Source organism: Molothrus ater, chromosome 4 (genome assembly GCF_012460135.2).
Source record: "Molothrus ater isolate BHLD 08-10-18 breed brown headed cowbird chromosome 4, BPBGC_Mater_1.1, whole genome shotgun sequence".
In the NCBI taxonomy this organism is placed as follows: Eukaryota; Metazoa; Chordata; class Aves; order Passeriformes; family Icteridae; genus Molothrus; species Molothrus ater.
In genome coordinates, this window is record NC_050481.2 from 45919823 (window position 1) to 45940678 (window position 20856).

General features: G+C 41.3%; 2 protein-coding genes across 6 annotated transcripts in view; one reads left to right on the forward strand and one right to left on the reverse strand.

The window, feature by feature from the left end:
• The window catches only part of LNX1 (ligand of numb-protein X 1), a 65091-nt gene extending 47010 nt beyond the window's left edge, over positions 1-18081 (forward strand). For both annotated transcript variants that reach the window (XM_036382490.2, XM_036382489.2), the window contains exons 6-10: positions 2393-2530; positions 8206-8383; positions 10273-10501; positions 16185-16343; positions 17369-18081. In XM_036382490.2, coding sequence (XP_036238383.1) covers positions 2393-2530; positions 8206-8383; positions 10273-10501; positions 16185-16343; positions 17369-17504 — 840 coding nt within the window. In that variant the 3' untranslated portion in view covers positions 17505-18081. The remainder of the gene's footprint in view (positions 1-2392; positions 2531-8205; positions 8384-10272; positions 10502-16184; positions 16344-17368) is intronic.
• Positions 18082-18954: 873 nt separating this feature from the next.
• FIP1L1 (factor interacting with PAPOLA and CPSF1) overlaps positions 18955-20856 on the reverse strand; it is a 37234-nt gene continuing 35332 nt past the window's right edge. For all 4 annotated transcript variants that reach the window (XM_036382492.2, XM_036382491.2, XM_036382494.2 and 1 more), the window contains 2 exons: positions 20017-20154; positions 18955-19279 (listed from right to left, as the gene is read on the reverse strand). In XM_036382492.2, the coding sequence (XP_036238385.1) occupies positions 19132-19279; positions 20017-20154 (286 nt within the window). In that variant the 3' untranslated portion in view covers positions 18955-19131. The remainder of the gene's footprint in view (positions 19280-20016; positions 20155-20856) is intronic.

The following is a 20856-nucleotide window of genomic DNA, read 5'->3' on the forward strand; positions in this document are numbered from 1 at the left end:
TTGTGGGAAAAGCCACTGGTAAGAGAGAGGGAAGAGATCAGAATGAATCAGCAATAAATAATCTATTGGGTAGAAACGTTAATGGGTTTTCATATGTATGTAAATACAAAAGCTGTTCTTGTTGTTTGGATAACTTTCTAAACCACTCTGACTTCTGAGAAACTACTCAGCTTGACTGGCCCGTAGACAAATGTGCCATTGCAACAGAGACTCTAGTTGAACTTTTGCTAGTTGTTCTTTGAGAATTAATCATGTTTTACAACCTTTCTCTAAATAACCAGCTTTGAGGCTTACCATGTGGCAGCAGATAAATTTTAAAAAGAAGTTGTGTTAAGTTGAAACTGTTCATTTTAGAGAAAACAGTATTTTCATCGGGCCACGTGCCCTTGGGAGGTTTAATCTCATGTTGTTCTGTTCCACCTCAATCATATTACAAACTAGGGACCAGGGTGGTTTCCTTTCTCCCAACACACAGAATTCTGCTTTTGGGTACCAGTTGAGTCCAGAGTCCATGAATTAATATTCCATAAAACCAGATCTGTTAAAAATGCCTAGAAAGTTGTTTTGAAATATGTGTGTACGCACTAAATTATATGTTATGAAGCTGTGAATATTTGAGTTTCTAGTAAAAAAAAATAGCATCCCCCCAAGATATTGGGAAAGTAACAAAGACATGCACATTTTTTACTTCACTGAAAATAGCATGGCTTGAACATGTTTATTTCAAGCTTGAAGTTGGAGGTTTAGGAGAGGTAGGTTGCTTTTTCTTAACTAAAATGACATTTTTCCAAAGCTCTTTTTAACTCTCAGCTACAGCTATTGAATTCAACTCCAGAAAGGACAAACAAAGCTATAAAAACAGAATTCCCAGAAGCTTCCTCTGGCTTCTATTAATTGTCTGTGGGAGATTTGATTTCAATAGTGCAACTGGATCTGTGTTTGGTTTTCAGCTACTTTTTCAATGCCAGCTTTCCTTGGAGCTTCTCCCCAGTGAGCAGTGCTAGCAAGCCAGCCAGGAGGTCTGCAGCCCCAGGGCTGTGGTGCCACCAAGCACTGCAGCTGCAGCCCCCAAGGCTGTGGTGCCACCAAGCATTGCGGCTGCAGCCCCAGGGCATCAGGCTCCAGATGTGTTTGTGAGGACTTCACGTTGGATACTGAGCAGTTCCTTCAGTCTAACCTGAGAGCCAGCAGGCAGGAGTGCCTCTGCAGACTGGTCATTAAGAGCCCCTCCTTCCTGGCAAAAGAGCAAGGTCTTTAGCCTAGAGAGAAGGAGATTAGAGGATTAATTTTTTACATCTTCTGAGTATGCTTCTATAGCACTGAGGCTATTGGTACACTGTTCTTCGTTTTAGTTTAGTATATTTGTTTATGACAGGCATCTATGATTTATCTGGGTAAAACCCACTCCCTCTCAGCTTTATCTTTGCATCACTGTTGTTTTGAACAGATTCATACGAGCCTCACTGAGGAGCAAATGAAGCCATTTTCTTCTGGGGAAACAGTGATGATTCAATGATAGAAAAAAGCCCCACTTGTACACAGAATTAACACTAATATCAGGCAAACACACACAGAGCCCCTTAAAAATAACAAACATAACCTCAGAAGTATCATTGGAGCATCTCTCAGGCACACAAGTATACTGACTGCCTTTTGAAAAAAGGCCTAGAAGTTCTTTGAGCTTGGGTTATTTGCTTTGAAACTGCTCTTCCTAGAGTGAGAGTTTGTGAGCTGCTTTCCCATCCTAAACTTCATTACCCTGTGTGCTTGCTTATGCCCACCCTCTCTGTGCTCTGCTGCAGTAGGATTTTATTTCACAAAGAAAATACCTTTTCTCCCTTTCTTTAAGTTTCCTTACATTTGTCTTGCTCACTGCATACAGGTGGACTTAATTACATTGTTTATTCCCCACTCCCACTGGGCAAGGCCTAAGCACATCCCTGGTTTCAGGGTTGATTGTAGCTTTTTCAGCTTTCCCATCCATTGGGCAGCTACAGCTCTGGTAGCCTGCCTGTCTCTCTGCCGTGGCGGGTGAATTGCAGTGGTATACACCTGTGTATACTATTGCTTTGCAGTGGTATACACTGGTGTAGAAGAGAGCTGATCAGAACTCACTGTGGTGGATCACTGCTTTCAGCCAATTTTGGGGCAGGTAGGAAGGATTTTTTAGAGTTAACACCAAATTTTCAAGAGAAATATTAAGTAGCTGGCAGTAAACTTTTATGAACTTCATTGACCTGAACTGATGCTACTGCTTTATGTCATAGCAACCTCATTAATGGGAAATCCACCCAACGTTTAAGTGGTTCCTGCATTTCCCAGACACTCTGGGGCTGAGGTGGAGGGTTTGCTGTGCCGGGGCCGTGGGATTCACAGTGTGCTCCCCCCGCAGGCCAGCGAGAAGCAGGTTCACTTGGTGGTGTCGCGGCAGAGCCGGCAGCAGACCCCGGACCTCCTGCAGGAGACGGGCTGGGCTTCCAGCGCCGGCGGCTCCCAGCCCTGTCCGGCCGAGAGAAACCAGCCCGGCAAGGTGAGGGCGCTCCTGTGGTGTGTCTGCCGTCCGTGGGGCGGGGAATGGGGGGCAGCTGGGGGTGCGTGTCTAAGGGGGCTTTCTCTGGCTTCTGTCACCAGAAAAAGCTCGTCTCACTTGGCAATGGAAACACAAAGGCTGTGCTGCTCATTATTTACCCACTGGTTCTGCTCTGACTCTGCCTGGCATGGGGAGGGAAGGAGAAGGCAGTGGGCAGTGCTGGGGCAGGTGCTGATGTGCACACAGTGTCTGGCTACGGCCACAGCTCTGACCAGCAGTGGGAATCTGCAGAGGACAATGCACTCCAACAAAAAGAAAATTTTTTCTGAAGTTTTTCCATCTGTAGCATAGTCTTCAGACAAAAAGCTTTCACATGCTGGCCGAAAAAATTCCCATAACCTACTTGAAAATTGTGGTCATCATTAGGCTGTTGCTCATTTATTTAAATGCCCTGGTTGCTGAGAGCACAAGGATGTTCTGTGGAGCTTTAGACCCAAAGCATGTTTGTTCTGCTCTGGCAGCACCTGGAACTTGCATGGTGTGGGTTCTGCAAGGGCTGCTGGTGTGCAGCACCCAGCCCAGGGACACAGCACAGAGCAGCCACCTCACCCAGATCAGGCTGTGGTTACCACACTGTGCCCCAGCTGTCCCTGTGTACCTGGCCAGAGTATGTGTTTAGTGCATCTACACTCACAGTATTCTCTTTGCCTAAGGCAGAGAAATGCTCATCTTCAAACATAGGAGGTTTTAAGTAGGAACCAATGCAGTTAGAGTTTTGAAAATATGTTTTCTGAGCTTGCTCAGTGTTATTGTTTCCACTTTAGACAGGAGAAGGCATGTCCTTGCAGGAACTGATTTTTTTTTTATTTCACTAAATTTGAAGCCACATGTCTGGCTAATTTACATTAATCACCCTGAGTGTCACCACTTATGCAAACCCATGCAAGCTTGACCCTGGCCACCAGTGCCAGGGGTGTATAGGGGAGGTGTGCAGGCAGGGCTTAAGTTCATCCTGCTTGATGGATAGCCAGTTGAGTCCTTAAAGGGACCTCTGGACCAAATATCTGGTGCACAGCTGTCAGCCAGGAGACAAGTCTAGCTCTGGATTTTACAAATGTTAAAATATGCCCATTTTTGCAGGTCTTTTAAAGCTACATTATTCAGTGTTTTTATGTGTTAAAAACTCTAGTGTATATTTACGTATTTTTAGTTTTCCTTTCCCACAAAGTCACAATCACAGCTCTTATTAGGTGGGACCAGATTAGCAGGAGTTAAAACAGAAAGCAGGCAGCATTCAGTAGCTACTACCAAGTAGCAAGTAGTGCCCAACTAATGATGCATCTGCAAGGCATGACTTTCTACTGAAGCAATGATTTCCTTGGGAAGATATGTGTAGGACAGCAAGTAGCTTGTGTTGGTACTGTATTCTTCCTAGGGAAGATCCAAGCACCTGCTAACTCTGCCATGTTGGTCTGAGTAATTAATTGATACCAGATGGGATTATTTGGGAACACAGCTTATCTCTCTCTGCCCTGAGATCCTCATTTTCTCTTCCTATACCAAGAGATGTTGGATGTGAGTTCTTGGTACGTCCCACAATATTTTGGGTAGCTGTGAGATTGAAGGCACAATGAACAGTCCTCTAATGAGCAAGTGTTATAAAGACTAATGAATCATCTCTTCTTGCATAGGCCTCAGCTTTTAGGGGGATTTCCAGTTTTCCACAAAAGATGAGTACTGCATAAGCACATGAGTGGGTGTACTGCTGTGGGCTTCTGTCCAATGCCACCATTTGGGCACTTTCCAGGGAAGATCACAGGCAAAAAAAGAAAACTCTGAACTGTTCCTACCTCCCTTTAGCTTTGTGTGTAGGTTGTAGAGGGCTTCTATCAGAGAAAATGCTCTGGCAGTAGATCAGTAGATCAGTACAGCCAGTAGACACAATGAGCTTCAGGCACTGTGGACTTTTGGTCTGATACAAACATTACTGGAGTGTTAGTTGCCCTTTTATAGGGCATGACTGTGTCAGTTGAAATATATTTCATGATATTATCATGATATTTCATTATATATTTCATGATATTTTGCTGAAGGTTTAACTGAACATAACTTGCAGTTCAAGATTTTTAAACTGGCTTTAAAAGATTTTTAAAATGTTATTTATTTTAAGTAGGCATAACTGCAGGAGCAATGCTTGCAAGCCTAGGGCCTGTACAGTGTCCTAATGCAGGACATGCTCCTGCCCAAAAACCAAGGTAATACTTGTTGGTTGGGCCTCACTGTCAGGGGAGTCTCCCATGTGTGTGTGGTCTGATGAGTCTGCTACCTACTGCTATCAGTGGGATTGCTTTATTATATGTGATTAATAGAGGATTGTTAGCTGCTTTGATTTCTGGCTAATTTTAAGGCATTTTTTTGTCCCCTAAGCTTACTGGGGAAAGTGATATTAGATGGTCAGGAATGCTCTCTTTGAGTGAAACTGCTCTCACTGTAGAGCATGTATGTCTACATGGGCTGAAATCTGCTCTCAACCTGTGGCTGTATTCAGCATCAAGAATAAGCTCTAGCTTCCAGCAGCCATCTGGCTCATGCAGTGGCTCAGGAGCCACTTTGGGCCAAGCTCTTGGCCTCAGGATAGCCAACCTCCATCTGTACAGCACGGGGAGGTGACACAGAGGTGCCTCTCTTTTAGGCCAGTGGTGACCAGCCGTGTTGCTCACAAGGCTCTGGATAAGAAGAGGATGATCCCTTGTGACCATGTCCTTCTCTGGTGGTGTATGCCAGGTGTATGGTGTGCCAAGAGATTGGTCCTGCCCAGGGTCTCATGGATCTGTGTTCCTCTGTACAGAGATTGCACAAAGGAAGCACAGCCCAAACTGTTCTGGCTGCTGCCTGGATTCAGAGAAGAGATGTCACAAACACTTTGTTGTGCAGCTGAGGTTGTGAAGCCAGACTGTAACACATAAACAGGCCTGATTCAATTCCTTTGAAGTCACTGGGAGCTGTGCCATTAATTAAATAGCACTTGTTTTTAATTGGAACTGTTTTCTTATTTCTCAAATTAATTGTCTAGTACTTAGGGCAAAGAAAATGTTGCTGGAGCAGGCAATGTTTCCTGAGCAAATGAGCAGGTTAACCTTCAGGTAAGGTACATTTTCCAAACAGACACAGCAATGTTTTTTGCCTGCAAGACACGTGTCATGGCTTTGATGTTGTGATAATCTGCTGTAAATATTTATTTTCTAATAAATATACAGAAAAGGAGGAAAAAATAAAAAGAGGAGGAGATGAACTGTTATGTTTTTCTTCTCCTGACCTCCAAGGTTGCTTCAAAATGACAGAGAAGCACAATTGTTTAGAAGAGAATGCACTGAAATGCAGTCACTGATAAACACTGCCTTTTAACTGGTTTACTTGCTATCAATTATACCTCCAAGCAAGTTCTACATGTGTTTACTAAAAAAGGCTTTACTTTCCTTTCATCACTGCCTTCCTCTCAGTCAAGTCACCCCAAATCCTTTCTCTCTGCAGCCATATAAAAAAATGACATGGGAAAGAGTAGCTTCAAAAGAAAATTGGTTCTTTGTGGTTCAGCATACAAGTACTGGTACTTCTATAATTCTTCATTGAAATGTAGCAGGACAATTTGTTCCCAAGCAGTACTTTGAAATCTTTTCTCTCTGTGTTGATTCCTCAAAAAATAGTGATAAACCGGTTAATGCTCTAATGTTTTTGTTGTCTGAGATGTTTGCTGCATAAGTAACAGGATGCGCTCTCACTCAGAGCCAAAAATAGAATCCCAATTTCGTGTTTTGCTGCAAAATTTCAAATCACAATTTTGGGAAAGTTAGTTGCCCCCTATCCCACATGTTTCAAAAAGTGGCCTTTTCCTGATGGAAAGCCATTCATTTTCAAGGGAAAAAGGATATTTTTGCAAAACATGGATGAAACATTAAGTTTAATATGCATAAAGATAGAACTACTCTGTTTAAAATATTTACACCTTAAAGACAAAGGTGAAAGGTTAAAATTATCTGGATCAGAACATAAAATTTATCAGGAAGAGAACATTTTCTGAAGGTTTTAAAATCTTCAGAAATTGATAGGTTTGTTTGCAAGCCCTAAGCCAAATTACTGTGACATAGTGCCTATGTTCTACATGGACCACGTCTAATATGTCCAAACAGCTGTGCTTGGCTTTCTCTCAGAGACTGAGAGAATTCTTCTTTCCACCGGGCTCTTTGCCTTTTTGTTTCTGGAGCTCTGTGGCAGCTACTGTTCATCTGCTCAAGCAGAGAGAAATCCCTTGCTAAGCTTCTAGAAGGTCCCGTGTTCTGTTGTTAACATTGCAGCACAGAAATCTTGATGTGGAGTTAGTTCCCCCAAACATACCTTTAAAAAAAAGCACAAATCAAAGACATAGTCTGCCTTACTCCCATAAAAAAATTCTTGCCATAATCTTCCTTTGTCCCATCATTGTCACTTAGGGCGGCATTGTGGATTCATCTGCGCCGCTTTCCATGCTGCTGGCCCAGGAATCAATGTAAAATGTCTTTGTGAGATGTCAGATTACTAAGAGATTAATGTGGCTTTAAATGAGTTTTATAGATTATTTTTGCATATTACGAATGTGAGGTTACATTTGTGAATGAGAAGAGTCTTTTAAATACATTTGAAATGTATTTAGAAGCATGCGATTAAATATGAGCCTGGAGTGGATAATGCTGTTCCTGCAAGAGGGGCTGGGATTGTCAGGAGTTGATGTCAGGAGCACTGCTTAGGAAATACTTAAGGAGAGAAAAGCAATTAACATTTAAATCCAGATTTATTTGCCTTTCAAACTCTTCTGTAAGAACTGAGTGCATGGTAAACATGACATTCAGTTCAGAGGTTTAGTTGGAGCTTGCATTGCAGTGGTTCTCCATCCTGAGGGCACCTGTGGCTTTGTTGCACCCTCACTCATGCACCAGCTATTGCATGACCAGCTGTGTGTATTAAACTTTTCCTGCTCAGGGGCAGAAATATATGGGATGGCTGTCCCAAATTGACCCTTCAAGCAGAAGCACTGAGAGCACCCTGGAAACTGCTCTCTCTTCACTGTAAATGTCCTTCTCTTTTCCTGAACAGAAACACTTATTCTTCAAGTGTATTTCCACCCATAACTTACATAGAAACACAGACATCTGGAAGATCAAATTAAATATGTCTCTTCTAATATGTCCCTAAGGTTTCATTCCTCAAATCCAAGAGGACTATTTCTCACTAACTACAGATGATGCTCAGACTGCAAGCAGCAAGATACAAAGCACAACCTGATAGTAAAAGATATGATGACCAGTAGTGATATTATTATCAAGAACTTTTTTTTCTTTTAAAATCAAATTCCTTATTTACTTTTCAAGGACCTTCTTCTGTTAGCCTTAGGACTAAAACAACTCTGGTTTTCATTGCAGCAGTGCTTGACTTTAACTATTAAAGCACAGTTATCTTGATGGTAACTCTGACTGCAGATGCTTAAGCCCCGGAGGGAGTCCTGCCGGCCATCAGGCCAGGTGGCTGGGAAGTGTCTTGGTGTTACTTCCAGGAATATTTGTTTTGATAGAAAATGCCAAAACTGTCAGGGAGGTCACCATGCCCACAAACTGTGTTTGTTGTTGCTATTTTCTCCATCACAGAACACTCTTCACACTGTCACCTGTCATGAGAAGGTGGTGGCTGTCCGGAAAGATCACATGGAATCCCTGGGAATGACTGTGGCAGGTGGAGCATCTAACCGGGAATGGGATTTGCCTATCTATGTGATAAGTGTGGAACCTGGAGGAGTGATCAGCAGAGACAGCAGGATAAAAACAGGTAAAAAGGGGGGATTTTGAAAGCCTGCCTTAAATCAAGAGTTTCTTTTGAAAACTGCGGGATAGTGAAAGCGCTTCACACTCTGACATCTTCAGCAATCCTGTAGATTTTGGGATATGTCAGATTAAAGGATCTCAAGTCAACTACCAGAAAAGGCATAATATGCAGCAGTAATCATCTCTGTGAAGTAGGATATAGGAATATTCTGGTAGGAAAAAAAAGATAAATAGCTTTTCACAGGAAAATTCTCCTAACTCTTGATACATTCATTGTGCAACCTTCATGTGTTTTCAAAGTAATTTTTTTTTTTGCTTATTTGTCATTGCATTCATGAATTTGAATTAAATATACAGGATCAAAACTCCCATTATATATGAAACCATATTAGTGCCCTGTGGCTCAGCCTCATGTCTGGAAATACTGGCTTCCTAACCCCATTTAGCTACTGATGTCACAGAATGATAAAGCTAATAGTTTCTCCCCTTCTGCATGAATAAGCTTTTAGAGCAAGATGAGGACCATATTTTATCAGTTGGTTTTGTGGGAATAGCTGGGCAGCAGAGGAAAGATGAAACTCTCAGGTTTCGGGATGTTACATCCTCAAGAGCCAGATCCCTCAGTAGCCTGCATCCAGCAATGACACAGCTCACCTACCCTTCATCCCCTATATTCTCCCTCAGTCCAGTCACTGCCTGGAAGCTGGAGGGAAATCCTGAGTTTAAGGGAAGTGAAGGTACCCAAAAATGGGGCAGAATAGCTGCAACCCAGTCAGACCCCAGGAGCCCTGGGTCTCAGTGCCCAGCACTGGCACACATGGCAACTCCCTCTTTGTGCCTATTCAATGAAACCTATGTGAGAACACAACAACAGGAGCAAAACAGCAGATTTCCCCTTTCCTTCTGCTGGGAGATGACTGCCTCTCAATGGAATACACTTCCCAAAATATATTCATCATGAGACAGCATGGAAAACTCAGCCTAGTTAATTTGATAAAATTAGAAACAAATGAATATGTGATGTTATAATAGCACCATAGGTCTCTGATGTAGAGCAGCTCATCAAGGCTGTTGTCCTTCTTATTGGGGACAGACAACAAGAAGAGATTAATGCTCATTTGCAGTGCCTGCACTGCCAGTGATAAATCTCTGCCTGGAGAAGCATCCAGGCCAAGTATAGAGTGCACCCAGGAAAGCCCTGGCATGGCAGCCTGCTATGAAGGGTTGCAGAGCACTTGGCATTGAGGCAGTTTGCATGACATTAGTGATGTCTTTATTGTTCTGCCTGTAGTAATTGAGGTCATCTTTGCATTTTTCTCTGTGGCTGCTGTGCCTATATTATAAATAAGGCATACAGAAAAATGGCTTGGCTTGCAGCCATTCAAACAGGCATTAATATGAAAATAACAACATGTTACTCCACAAAGCAAACTAGGAAGAGCCAGTTGGAGTGGCAGTCCTCTGCTAAGGGAGAGCTGGGAGAAAAAACATCACTGAGCTGTGGGGTTTCAAGCTTAGGTTGAGTACAAATGTTGTTAGCTGGAAGTGGACTCCAGAGACCCAGACCAGTAGTAGGCACCAGTACCAAAGCTTGTTGGTACAGCAGGACCCCAGCTGTTTGTTCAGCTGCAGATGCAGGAGATGACGTGGAAAGGTGGAAAGAAACCAGGAGAAATCCTCTGTCCAGCCACGCAAGGTTTCCATGTACAGGAATCTCCCCTCACGCCTGTGGCATGTTTACTAGCATATGCTTTGTTAAACGATAGGAATAACAAAAAACCTCGTCAGGCTGCTGGTTCTTGGCCATGGATTTGACTCATTTGTTTGTGGAGGTGGATAGGGGATCCTGGAAACACTTGCAGGGTTTTTTATCATCCATTTTATTGGTCTCAGGTGACATCCTCCTGAACGTGAACGGCATTGATCTGACGGGAGTCAGCCGGAGTGAGGCCGTCGCCCTGCTGAAGAACACCAACTCCTCAGTGGTGCTCAAAGCCCTGGAGATGAGAGCATGTGAAGCCCAGGAGGAGCAGGGTCACCTACCACCCGCTGAGGACACACAAGTGACTGCTGAGAGCAGTGAGTGGTCGCCGTCCTGGGTTATGTGGCTGGGGCTGCCACGGTAAGTCCACAGATTGCAACCTCTGGCTGAGGGGGAGTGGGAGGAAAGATTTGTATTTTCTGGCAATACTTTCTTTTGGCTTGATTCATTGCACTTACATCTTAATTAAATCCAGGCTCTGTCACTGACTTGACTCTAAATACCTCCCTTTTATAAATGGGTATGTGTACATGGCAAAATAGACATGCAGTTCCCCTTGTGAAGGAGGACAGGATGCTGAATTGTTTCAATCTTGTAAACATACCTGGCATTTAGGGAGTGAAAGGAAAATCTTACAGGGATACAGGAGCTTGCTGAACTGGAGTTTAGGCTCAGCCACCCTGCAGAAGGCAGATACCCCTCCTGCAACACTCAAGCTGCACAGCCCTTCTCCTTTGGCAAATCCAGCTGAATTGTTTGACTTTACCCAGATGTTGCAAAGTTCGTGCAGTTGGCCAGTATCTCCAAATCACCTCTTTTAACCCCACCCCCGCCTGAAAGAAGTCCATTTGTCACACACAGGAAGCAGCTGTGTTGGGGTTTCAGCAAGGATAACAAGAGCCACATCAGCTGTCACTGAGCTCTCAGTGTGCACGGTGTAATACCTACAGCTTCCAGGACATTCCAGAAAGAATGAAATGAGGACACTGTGAATCTGTGAATATGCAAAGCTGGGATCACAGACTTGAAACTGACACTCAGTTTTAAGGAATGAAGGATTTGTCCTATAAGTTCCTCTTGATTGTACTCCTAACTCTGGCAGCAGTTCAGTGTCTCTTTTACAGGAGGGCAGGGAAAGATGGTCTGCAGAACAGGTGGGCTTTTCTCTAGGCACAGTTTCAGGACTCCTCTTCATTTCCTACTCTTGCATAACAGGTTTCCCTCTTTCTAGCTGAAGCCATTTTGAACTCATTCACCTTGCAGCAGTCTGTTGTGAGGGCCAGATGTTTTTTGAGGCTTGGTCTGATGTTAATGACTGTATAACATGTGCTGAAGCACTGCAAGAGCAGAAGGCAGGCTGTGTGTCTGTAACCCACAGGCAAAATGTTCCTTCTCCACTGAGGAGGACTACATCTTTATACCCGTGAAAGAAAAGCAGTAAAAAGAAAATGGCAGTGAATGGATACCCCTTAACTTGCTACCCCAGGCAATGGTAAATTTTCCTCACTCAGTGTCTGATGACAGGCAGGCCCAAGGAGATCCTCATTCCTACTAACTTCTGCTCTCCTGAGCTTGAGCAGCACCACAGTGAAGGTACTAGAGCACGGGTAATGCTCTCAGTGAAGAGACAGTAACAGATCAAAGGCCTTCTAGATGCTGCAATCTGCAGTGCTGAGTCTTGCCTTCTATCACCATCCATTGCTAGGTGGACTGAAACAATCACACCCTGCCGATGCCACCTTCACTGGGCTGTGTAGAAAACCTGAGCTGCCTGGTAATCATCTTCTACTCACAGCTGCCTGAAGTTCCCAGTACCTCAGCATGGTAGAGGACACGAAGGACAGAGCTCCACAGTACTTCAGGCTTGCACTCACAGTTCACATCAGTCAGTTCCACTTTGCAGTTTGGCAATAAAATGGGTTTTCCTGTTTTAGAAACAGTTTCTGAGCTCACTTTAGCCTTCCTCCTCTGAAGGCTGCGTGTGTGAAGGCATTCCAGCTCTTTTCGTCTGAAGAAAGAAATCAGCCCCAGTGTCAGCAAGGCTGAAGACAAGAGCTCATTGTAACTCCATCCCCAGCTGTGAGGCCATGCACAGAGCACAGCATGGCCCTTCTCCTTCAAAGAGACATGGGGACATTGGTATGCTGAGTGGGGACACTGCTCTGAACATCGGACTAGCGCCTGGGACAGGGACCAATGCACGTTAGATGTGACAGTAACAAAGGTGCTCTGTTTTCTTATTGGCAGCTGATTGGCTGAGTAGGGGCACAAGAGGATCAGGTTTGGGATTGCTCACTAGGTATTAGCAGACCCTTCAGTCTTCCCCAGTATAACTGTGCTCACTCACTTATTGTTCTGATTCTCCAGGGCCCACATCAGATGTCTGAAAGTCCTTCAACAAGTTCTCTTATGAGGATGTGTATCATGTTAACTCATTTTTCTCCAGGTTGAGCATTTAACCTTTCTCTGGCTTTCAGTTTGCTTTTGGCAAGGATCACATCTCACTAGGTCCCAAGATATTGTCAGCAGTCTCATGACATTTTCCAGGCTGTTAGAGAAAATTATGCTCTGTCTAAATAGATGTCTGACAGGTCCATCTTGAAAAAAGTGCCTGAAGTGTAGTTATGGGGTAAAATGTTGAAGAATCACCTACTTTAATTAAAACAATTTACTAGAAGGACTGTTCCAAGATGTGTGAGTCTAAGAATGTTTGGTACAGCTAATGGAAAAGCAGAAATGTCAAAATCATTATTATGCAGGATCATGTAAAGTACTTGGGAAGATGGGCCAGAAGGGGCAAACCTATATAAGACAAATTGAACAAATAGAAAAGGCAGTAAAACTGGTAGACCAGGAACAGGCATGGTTTAAAAAAGAGGAAGCTGGATAGTAGATTATTTAAATTCTTTTGAGAAGGGAAAGATGTGGCTCAAGACAAGCCCGGGCAGTGCAGTGTGTGTATTTGTTCAGCAAGGAAGCAAGGTGGGGTGTTCAGAGGCAGCTTGACCTCACAATTTCGAGTGGGATGTTCAGGCTCAAGAAACTGAGGGGACAGGAGAGTCTTTCCTTCTTTGTCCAAATCCATGAAATTTTGAGGAAAATCCTCTGAATGGTAAATAAAATGTGCTGAGTTGAACTAAACACTAGGGCATGCCTACAGACTTCTGCCCATGACCAATGAAGTAGAAAACAGGCTAGCATTAATAATAATTACAAGATTCAAAGTAGATAACTGTAAATGCCTGATTTTCAATACTAGAACAGAACTCTTCATTTCCGAGGGACTGCATGCATATTACAGAGATGGGTACAGTCAAGAGACACAAATATTGAGAATTAGGGAATGATATAATTTTTCTGGATGAAGTTGGTGGCAGCAGAATCAGACAAGTTATCTGATCCCTTGCACCAGAGCTCAAAGACTTGGAAAAGCCATCTTGCTAATTTAACATTTATGGATCTCACTTAGTTTGTCCTTTTCTTGTGAGTTCTTAGAATTGGGTTCTCCCACTTTTGTATGGCTTAATAATACATAAACAGCTCCTCTGTTCTTTCTGTAGTACGATCCAATATGTGGTGGTTATAAAATACGTGCACATGTGCATCTGACATCTGTCAAAACTTGGCCTGCACGCAAGCGGAGGGGCTGCGGGCTGGGCGGCGGGAGGAAACAGTGATGCAGGACCTTAAGCATTCTCGCCCCAAGACTTATTTCAGGGTAGCTAATTTAATTGTTTGTTGTTTAGGAAGACAGAACTCCTTTATTGGTAGAGGGACATGTTGTTGTGAAGCATGCACAAAGGAAATAACAGGGAACAGCTGGCGAAGAGCATTTCCCCAGCTCTGTGATGCTGCTTCTACCCTTGCTTGTTTTCCTGCTCTCCTTTCTTTGCTCTCCTCACATTTCCTTCCCTCAGCTAGTACTTAGAATACTTTTTAGATCGTCCTGTCATAACATTTACAAACATTAGTACTTCACACAAGTGCTTTTCTTCATCTGTAAAGTGAGATGAGAAAGAGACAAGGTGGCCAAAGTCATTCTGCAAACCTGGGGTACAACAAGATGTAAAACATGAAATTAGGACAGAAATACCTCCAAAGTAACTCAATCTGGCCTGTAGGACGCTGGTGGAAACAATTCTCAAATATTACTTACTTGGCTGCCATTTGTGTACTGTAATGGGGAGGGAGGAGGGAGTTACCCTTTTCATAGCTGTTAGTGCTGAAATTCTCCTGCAGTTGGGCTGGTTTTCATTCCTAGAGCATAAGGCTACTTGTGCTTTATGAAAATCAGCAGGGAATTGTACATTTAACTACTTGAAAACAGGCACTGGTAAATTCCTCATGCATCAGTAACTGATGCTTAGTTGTAGTATTGCTCAGGATAGGACCCTGTGGCTAGATCCTATATATCCCCAAATCTTGTATCTGAGGCAGGTTCACACATAAATTATTCCTTATCCTCATCTTCTGGATTTAGCGATAAAGGCTTGAAGACTGTGAGCTGCTCTCTTCCAAGGAGATGGCTCTCCTTAGACCACCTGCAGTTTAGTGAGTGTAGCACTGGGCAGCAGAGACCTCTGCCCCAAAATCAACACTGAATTATAGCACTAATGGCTGAATCCTGGCACTGCTTGGTCATGACCTTGATAAGTACCATTAAACATAGAGAGTTTAAGTGATTTTGCACATTGAAGAAGTCCACAGACGGTAAAGTAATAATGCCTGGCTGCTCAGGAAGAAGCAAGTGTCACCTGTTTCTTACATTAGCAACCAGTGAATTCTTGTGCAAATATTGCATACCTACCATCCTGGCAGCAGGTGAATATTTGTAGGCCCTGGGGGACTAATCTAGTATTATGCTGTGAAAGACAGCAAATGCACTATTTAAAACACAATTTTTAAAACACTAGGCATATCAGTCCTTAAGATAAAGGCTATTTATCTTCCTATAGAAGTGTCAGGTGCTTCTTAGAAACCTAAAATGTCTCTGAATAGAGCTTGTAACAGTTGCCTGCTGTAGGTCAGCCTATATTTTAAGATTTGGAGTAGCAAATATATTTTTAGACATTCAGAAATTTCGGTCATTCCTGGGGACACCACTAATAAGATGGTAAAGTACTATGGATAGAAATTTTTATCACTCACTCTCTAACAAATGGAATTAATTTGGTTAAAAGGAAGCAAATTAATGTACTCAGAGCATTAGTGAACATTTAAGAGTCTTATAACACTATTCTTAGTTTTCCCCTATTCCTACTTTTGGAACCTAAACTTTGATGAACATAACATACAGTATCATAAAATACGTTCAAAAGACAAATGGAGGAAGAAGCAGGTATCAGTTCTCTTACAACAAAATCTTGTGTTAATCATTACAGTAAGGACAAGCTATCTTCTTGAGAGCAGATTCAGAACTCCAAAGCACTGACTCACATGGATAAGTTTCTCTTATCTTCCATGCTGTGACTTATCAGATTACTCAACAAGAAAAGCTCAGGATCCCTAATTCCACCAATACCTGTCTTTGTGTAATCTATCATTTTTGTAGTTCATTCCATTGGCCTTAAAAAATTATTTCACTTTGACATGCACCACAGTATTAAGTGTCTGAGCACTTTGACCTAACTAATCACATACAGGCTCATATCTGGAAGATAAACAAGTCATTGGGGTGTATAAGGTAGAAGAAATACAGCTTTTTGAATTGCTGATTTACAAACATTAAATCCAGGCTTAAGTGCTTTTCTCCATCACAGCAACCAGAGCATTTGCATAGATTCCTACCCTACAAAAAAAAACCTAATTTAGTACTTAAGCCCAAGACTAATTTTACTTTTGGGATAACTGGTTATCTGGTTGTAACAGGAAAACAGTACTACAGGAACAGAGGAGAAGTGTAGGTGCTTAATACAGTGGAAATATGGCACTACTTTAACTCTTAAGAACAGTGTATGGGTCCGTGAAAAGGCAGATTCATTATTAGTGGTTCATCAGAATCTCAAGTTAACTATAAACATTTAATTAAACTGGTTTATTTCAGATATTTGTACAGCTGCAAAGAAATTGTATTACGAAGAAATACATCTGGAAGTCTTGGCTTCAGCATCGTAGGAGGTTATGAAGAACATACTGGGAACAAACCATTCTTTATCAAATCCATTGTTGGGGGAACACCAGCATATAACGATGGCAGAATTAGGTAATGATTAATATCTAAAAAAAGTAGCATTTATGTAAGTTCTTCCGGTTAACCTGTGGGAGTTTTTAAAAAACATGTTTTCATTAGGGCAGTGGCAGGGACGGGGGAAGGACTCACTGATACAGAAGTAACTCCAGGAGATAAGGAAACAGGACACAAGTATCCTGAAGTTTAGCAGATCTGCTTTCATAGCAGAATGTTATCAGATGTCTAGCAATCTAGTAGTATGTAAGTTAAAAGAAGAGTCAATTTGATCTCTGGGATGCTACAAAGCATGCCAGCACAGACATTTCCTATGTCTCCAGTTCTAAACACCCCAACCAAACACCTTACCTGCAAACACCAATACACTTGAAGAGAGTAAATGAACAATCATGGCACAAACGTACATCAATTAACAAGGCTTAAAAGGTACAGTTGTTCAGAACACAGATCATGCTAGTACCTAAAGAGGGCCTACAAGAAAGCTGGAAATGGACTTTTTACAAGGGTATGCAGTGCTAGGACAAAGGACAATGGCTTTAAACTGAAATACAGTAGTTTTAGACCAGATATTAAAAAGAAATTATTTAATGTGAGGGTGGTGAGGCACTGGAACAGGTTGCCCAGAGTTGTGGATGCCTCGTCCATATTCAATGACAGGCTGGCTGGGACTTTGAGCAACCTGGTCTAGTAGAAGGTGTCCCTGGCCAGAGCAAGGATTGGAACTGGATTATCATTGAATTCCCTTCACCTGAAGCCCTTCTATGATTCTGTGATGAGGAATTACCAGAATGAATGTCAGAAGAACTATATCATGTTTTCTTTCAAATGTGTTGAATTAATTATAAATTTGTAAGAAACCCAAACAAGTGAAATATTTTCACCTGGTTTATCCCCTTATTCATGAACAGTAGTTAGCCAGAGAATAAACATAATACTCATTTCTACCCCTTCCCCCAGCTTAAGCATGTGCTTTGGCATTTGAAAACATTTAAGATAAGAAGTCACCTTGTTTAATTGTTGTCTTGCATTTATTTTTTCAGATGCGGTGACATCCTCCTTGCTGTCAATGGCAGGAACACATCAGGAATGATGCATGCCTGCTTGGCAAGGATGCTCAAAGAACTAAAAGGAAAAATTACTCTCACAATTGTGTCCTGGCCTGGCACATTTTTATAAAACAAGTCTTCATGAAGAGTGTGATAAGTATCTTAACATGGGGAAAACATTTTAAAAAAAAGGAACACCAGTCTTTGCTTTTTTGGGGAGTAAAGTATGTATTTATAAAGAAAAGGTTTGTGAAATTTCAACCTGCATGTCAAGAAAAGTCAAGTTTAGGCAAAGCAGTGACACCCGTCAGAAAAATCACTTCAGAGTGATCCAAGCTACAGACTTAAGTCCTTCCTTCCCTGTGTTCTTAAGGGTTTTTGTTGTTTTTTATACATACCTATATATCTATTTAATGCATTATAATAATAATAATGGAATTTAAGGAGCAACAGCTTCTGCTCACCCATTTTATTTTGATTTACAAAAAGAAAACCTTGAATTACTAATGGAAATATTTCTTGCAATTTTTCTAGTTGCAATAATCAGGTGAAGGTTTTTATCCAACACATTAATAGCACTTTGATTATGTGTACCTTTTCATGGTCAGCATGAAGCTGGTATTTTCAAGACTTTCAAGTACTGTTTGTTAGTCTGTAAAACTGTGAATGAAATTTCTAAAATAATTAAAAATAATTGTAACTGTGTACTTGTACAGACATTATTTTCATCCAAAACCAAATTACCTCGTTTCCCTGGTTTGTTCTGATTAATACTATTAAATCTGGGATTTTTATATAGACTATTACTTTTAAGGAAATACACTGCACTCTGCTAATGCCATCAAGTAAGTCTTTTGAATAGCAGTAAAATTTTTGTGGAACTGCCTTATCAATCACACTTGATACTGTTCTGCATGAAGTAAATCTGAAAGTGATGATGATCTTATATATCTTTTAAAATAGTCCTTTGTCTTTCTCTGCAAATTACTCATGTTCCACAGTCTTGTTTTTATCTCACAAGCCTACAGTGGGAAGAGGATATGTTTGTTAATCTTTATCATGTTAAGGGCAGCTGTTCCCCTAGAACAAAGACTAAAATGAACTCTCTCTTAAGCCACTGAAAAGCAGCAGGGACGATTATCCAGCTTAATTCATCCTTATGCACCCACACAAACCAGACATAATTATCATGTGTATCATCACCATGCTCAGTGTTCCATTCAACTAAGAACAATCGGCACCTTTCCCACTTTCCCTGTTTTTTTTTTTTTGCTTCACGTTATTACAAGGCTTTTGAAGAGCCTGCAGTTCCTGTGTGTCCCTGTAGTAAAGGATGACCTTTCCAAATAAGTCTCCAAAAGCTATGCTAAACCCACACTGTTCCAGATGTTGGGTATATAATAAAATGAATGCACACTGCTTCTAAAGTCAGTAAAAGAATGACCTTCCCGTTGGCTTATGAAAAAAGGAGACAATTTAATACAAAGAATTTAAGCCCTACTTATATTGTAAGAGCATAAGCCTCTAGATGTAAGATGTTTTCTCACTGTTTCTTAAAAGACAAAGTCAGTCCAAGAATCTTAACATGAAAAATTCGTTCTTTTATTTTCAAAAAAAACCAAAGTAACCTTTGATTTCAAACTAACAGAACAAGATTAAGAGCAAATTATTATAATTCCCAGAAAAATAACAAGATTTATAGTAATCTATTTCTGGCACTAATATATATGCAAGTAGGCAAAAAAAATCACACAAGCCTATTCCACAGGGGCAGCTTCAGTGTTTTCCTGTTCAGGAGCAGGTTCACCACTGGCTTCTTTTCCTTCTTTGCTTCTTTTGGACTTCTTGTGTTTGTGCCTTCTGTGGCTATCCCCTTCTTCACTGTCGTGACGACGTCGGCTGTTACTAAATAGAGAGAAAACATGCCTCAAACACTTGATGCTTCAGGCCCTATTTCATTACAAAGTACCAAAAAAACAGCTTCTGCATTCATATTTGAAAACTGGCATCTGCTCCCAACTCAGAGTTTTTTGAGTGCTTGTTATTGAACTGAATTTTTCCTGGAATGGAACATACATCTATCCATCCTGTACTTTTTGGGGGGAAAATAGAATGATTTTTCCCATTTGTAACCCATATTCTAATAGCAAGACTTTTAACAATGTCATGCACCTGTTGGCATTCCTTAATAATTTGACATTCTTGTTGACCCCATTATCTGGACTTAACTTTTATTTCTAACTTAAAATGGGTCAGGTAGAACAATTTCTATCAAATGACTGCAAGGATTAATTTACTTACTGAGAATGACTATTGAGTTGTTCTGTTCATGCTGCTGAATGTCAGCTTCATTCCACCCCTTTCTGACTCACTATTTTTACCCTTCTTTCCCCAGTGTCCTAATTTCTGTTCACATACTGACTGTCACTCAATACGAGGTTACCCAGGTTCAGTATTGCTTCTTGTCTGTCCATGTTTTATACGGCAGACTTGTTCCAAGTAACACATTCAAGTGTTTACAATCTTTCCACAAAACTCCTGTTTGTTTGGGGTTCTTTTAAAAGAAGTTTACTTCTTTTATTTTTTCCTTTTTTTAAACTGGGCAAGTCTTTCATATCCTATTAAAAAAAGAGAAATCAAACCTTCGAGATGACTTGTGTCGAGTCTCTTCTTTCTCTCTGTGCCTCCTGTCTCTGTGTCTGTCTTCTTTCTCTCTGCTTGTCCTATGGCGGTCGTAGCCCCTCTCTGCATAGTCTCTGTATCTGTAGCGTTCTTCATCACTGATTCAGAAAGAAGAGATTTTCAGGACAGTAAGACCAAGGAGTATAACAATAACAAGCTAAATCAGGAAAAAATCTTAATATTGGAAAATCTTAATATTGCTTCTGGGTGTCTACATGAGTTCTAGTGCTTAAAGGACAATAAAGTTCTTCATGTTATACACTAGACTTGTGCAGTTAATGCAGTTTTGAAAGGAAATTTTTCATTTAAAATGAAAGAAAAAAGAATACAACAGTGCCCCACTAAGTTTATATAGGAGTTATCAAGCTGTTAGCTTGAACCTGTATCTAACTGTGAAGAAAATACAATCCTACATAAACTTCAGTAATTTTTTCAGATCAGTGTTTGAAACATTCAACACTTATCAGCACACTTTTGGACTATTATACAATTTGGGTAAATTAAAATTAGATTTTGGTACAGTTATCTACTTCCTTACACTCACTTCAAGAAAAGGAAATACTAAGTACAAAGAGTAAAATATACTAAAAGTTTGGGTTGCTTCTGAAATTAATTTTTCACTAGTCTCTACTTCTACTTCTCTCTAGGATTGCCATGAAGTGCTGCCCTGCCACAATGTTGGTAAAAACCCCTAAATATCACAGGTTAGACAAGAATTCAAAGGCTTTACTTAAAAACATATTTTCATATTTTGACTTGATGAAAAGGGCAGTTCTAAGAGTTTACTGAAATCTAAAAAA